Source organism: Poecilia latipinna, unplaced genomic scaffold (genome assembly GCF_001443285.1).
Source record: "Poecilia latipinna isolate Pla-1442-1.1 unplaced genomic scaffold, P_latipinna-1.0 Scaffold1322, whole genome shotgun sequence".
NCBI classification, from domain to species: Eukaryota; Metazoa; Chordata; class Actinopteri; order Cyprinodontiformes; family Poeciliidae; genus Poecilia; species Poecilia latipinna.
Genome location: NW_015113938.1, coordinates 97712 through 98953, shown reverse-complemented (window position 1 = coordinate 98953; position 1242 = coordinate 97712). Strand labels below are relative to the sequence as shown.

The 1242-nt window shown below is 44.1% G+C and overlaps 1 protein-coding gene across 1 annotated transcript in view; it reads right to left on the bottom strand.

Annotated features, from left to right (window-relative positions):
- LOC106961678 (round spermatid basic protein 1-like) overlaps positions 1-1242 on the bottom strand; it is a 42957-nt gene that overhangs the window by 27829 nt on the left and 13886 nt on the right. The window contains exons 3-4 of the mRNA XM_015055566.1: positions 653-1209; positions 343-501 (exon numbers count right to left, since the gene is read on the bottom strand). Of these exons, the coding sequence (XP_014911052.1) occupies positions 343-501; positions 653-1209 (716 nt within the window). The remainder of the gene's footprint in view (positions 1-342; positions 502-652; positions 1210-1242) is intronic.

The following is a 1242-nucleotide window of genomic DNA, read 5'->3' as shown; positions in this document are numbered from 1 at the left end:
AAAATTAACCCCAAACCTTTGTGTATTTTACAAAAATATTTTGCAATAGACTGCAAAAAAAAAAAAAAAAAAATAGCGCACAACTGTGAAGTGAAATGAAACTGATGTGTGGTTTTAAATATTTTGTTAGAAGACTTAAAAAGTTGATGCTCTAGCTATAATTAAAAGAAAAAAAGTTTATTTGCAAAGAAAATTCTCATTCCACTTCAAAATTATTGCCTCTATGTCTATGGAAAGATTGTGTTTGAACGTGACAGAATGTGAAAACATTTGAGTGTCGGCCGTTTTTAATTTTGGCGTTCTGTACGTTCTCCATTTTCTCTGTGATTGAGTTCAACCTACCTGAGAGCAGAAATTAGCCATAGTGGTTGTTTCTATGTCCTTCTTTCCGAGTATTTCCATTTTGACAGGAGCCGATGGGAACTTGGTCGAAAAGTAATCCAAGAAGTCGGGAAGGTTCTTGGCTCCTCCGTGAACAATTCCCATGACGTAGTGAGCTGCCTGCAACAGAACAGAGGAAGAATCTGGAAATGTGATTCGGACATGACAGGTTAGGCTTCTAGAATGAGACGTGGAACATTAAAAGCGCTCTTAAAAAATAAAAAAAAAAAAAAAACCCTGAAAGGTTATTTATTTCTCAGAAGCACTTTACCTTGGACTGGTCCTCGCTGAACGACAACGTGACAAACTCCTGGGCAAATCTCTGCCTCTGGTCCACAGAGAGAGAGGAGAGCTGAGATGCATACGCATGAGCTACCAGAGCCCCTCCATTCGGCTGGTTTTCGATATAAATGTAGGGCGCAAACTCGAGGCCTGCCATTCCAGGATGGATGCTCTGCGAGTTGCGTTTTGTGGAAAAGGGGAGCTTTGAGTTGGAGGAGTTGAAGAGTGACTTGGAGGCAGGAGGAGGAGGAGGAGAAGAGGGCCAGAGATTGGAGTTTTTGTTGTTGGGCGTGAGGTAAACGGGTGGAGGAGACTTGAAGGGCGATGCAGAAGAGTCGTTTGTTTGCTCGGAGGAGGAGAAGGAGTTGGCGGATGAGGAGGGAGGAGGTGGTAGGAGAAGGAGGCCGGCACAGATGGTCTGGCAGGAGCGGTGGTACATCTTCACTCGCTTGTGCTTCTCCCCATCTTTGTGTTTCTTCTTCTTTTTCTTCTTCACTTTTTTGATTTGCAGCTCCTCCAACTTGATCTTCGCTTTCTCTGTTTCTTCTGGACGGGGGGGGGGGGGGGGGGGACGAAAAG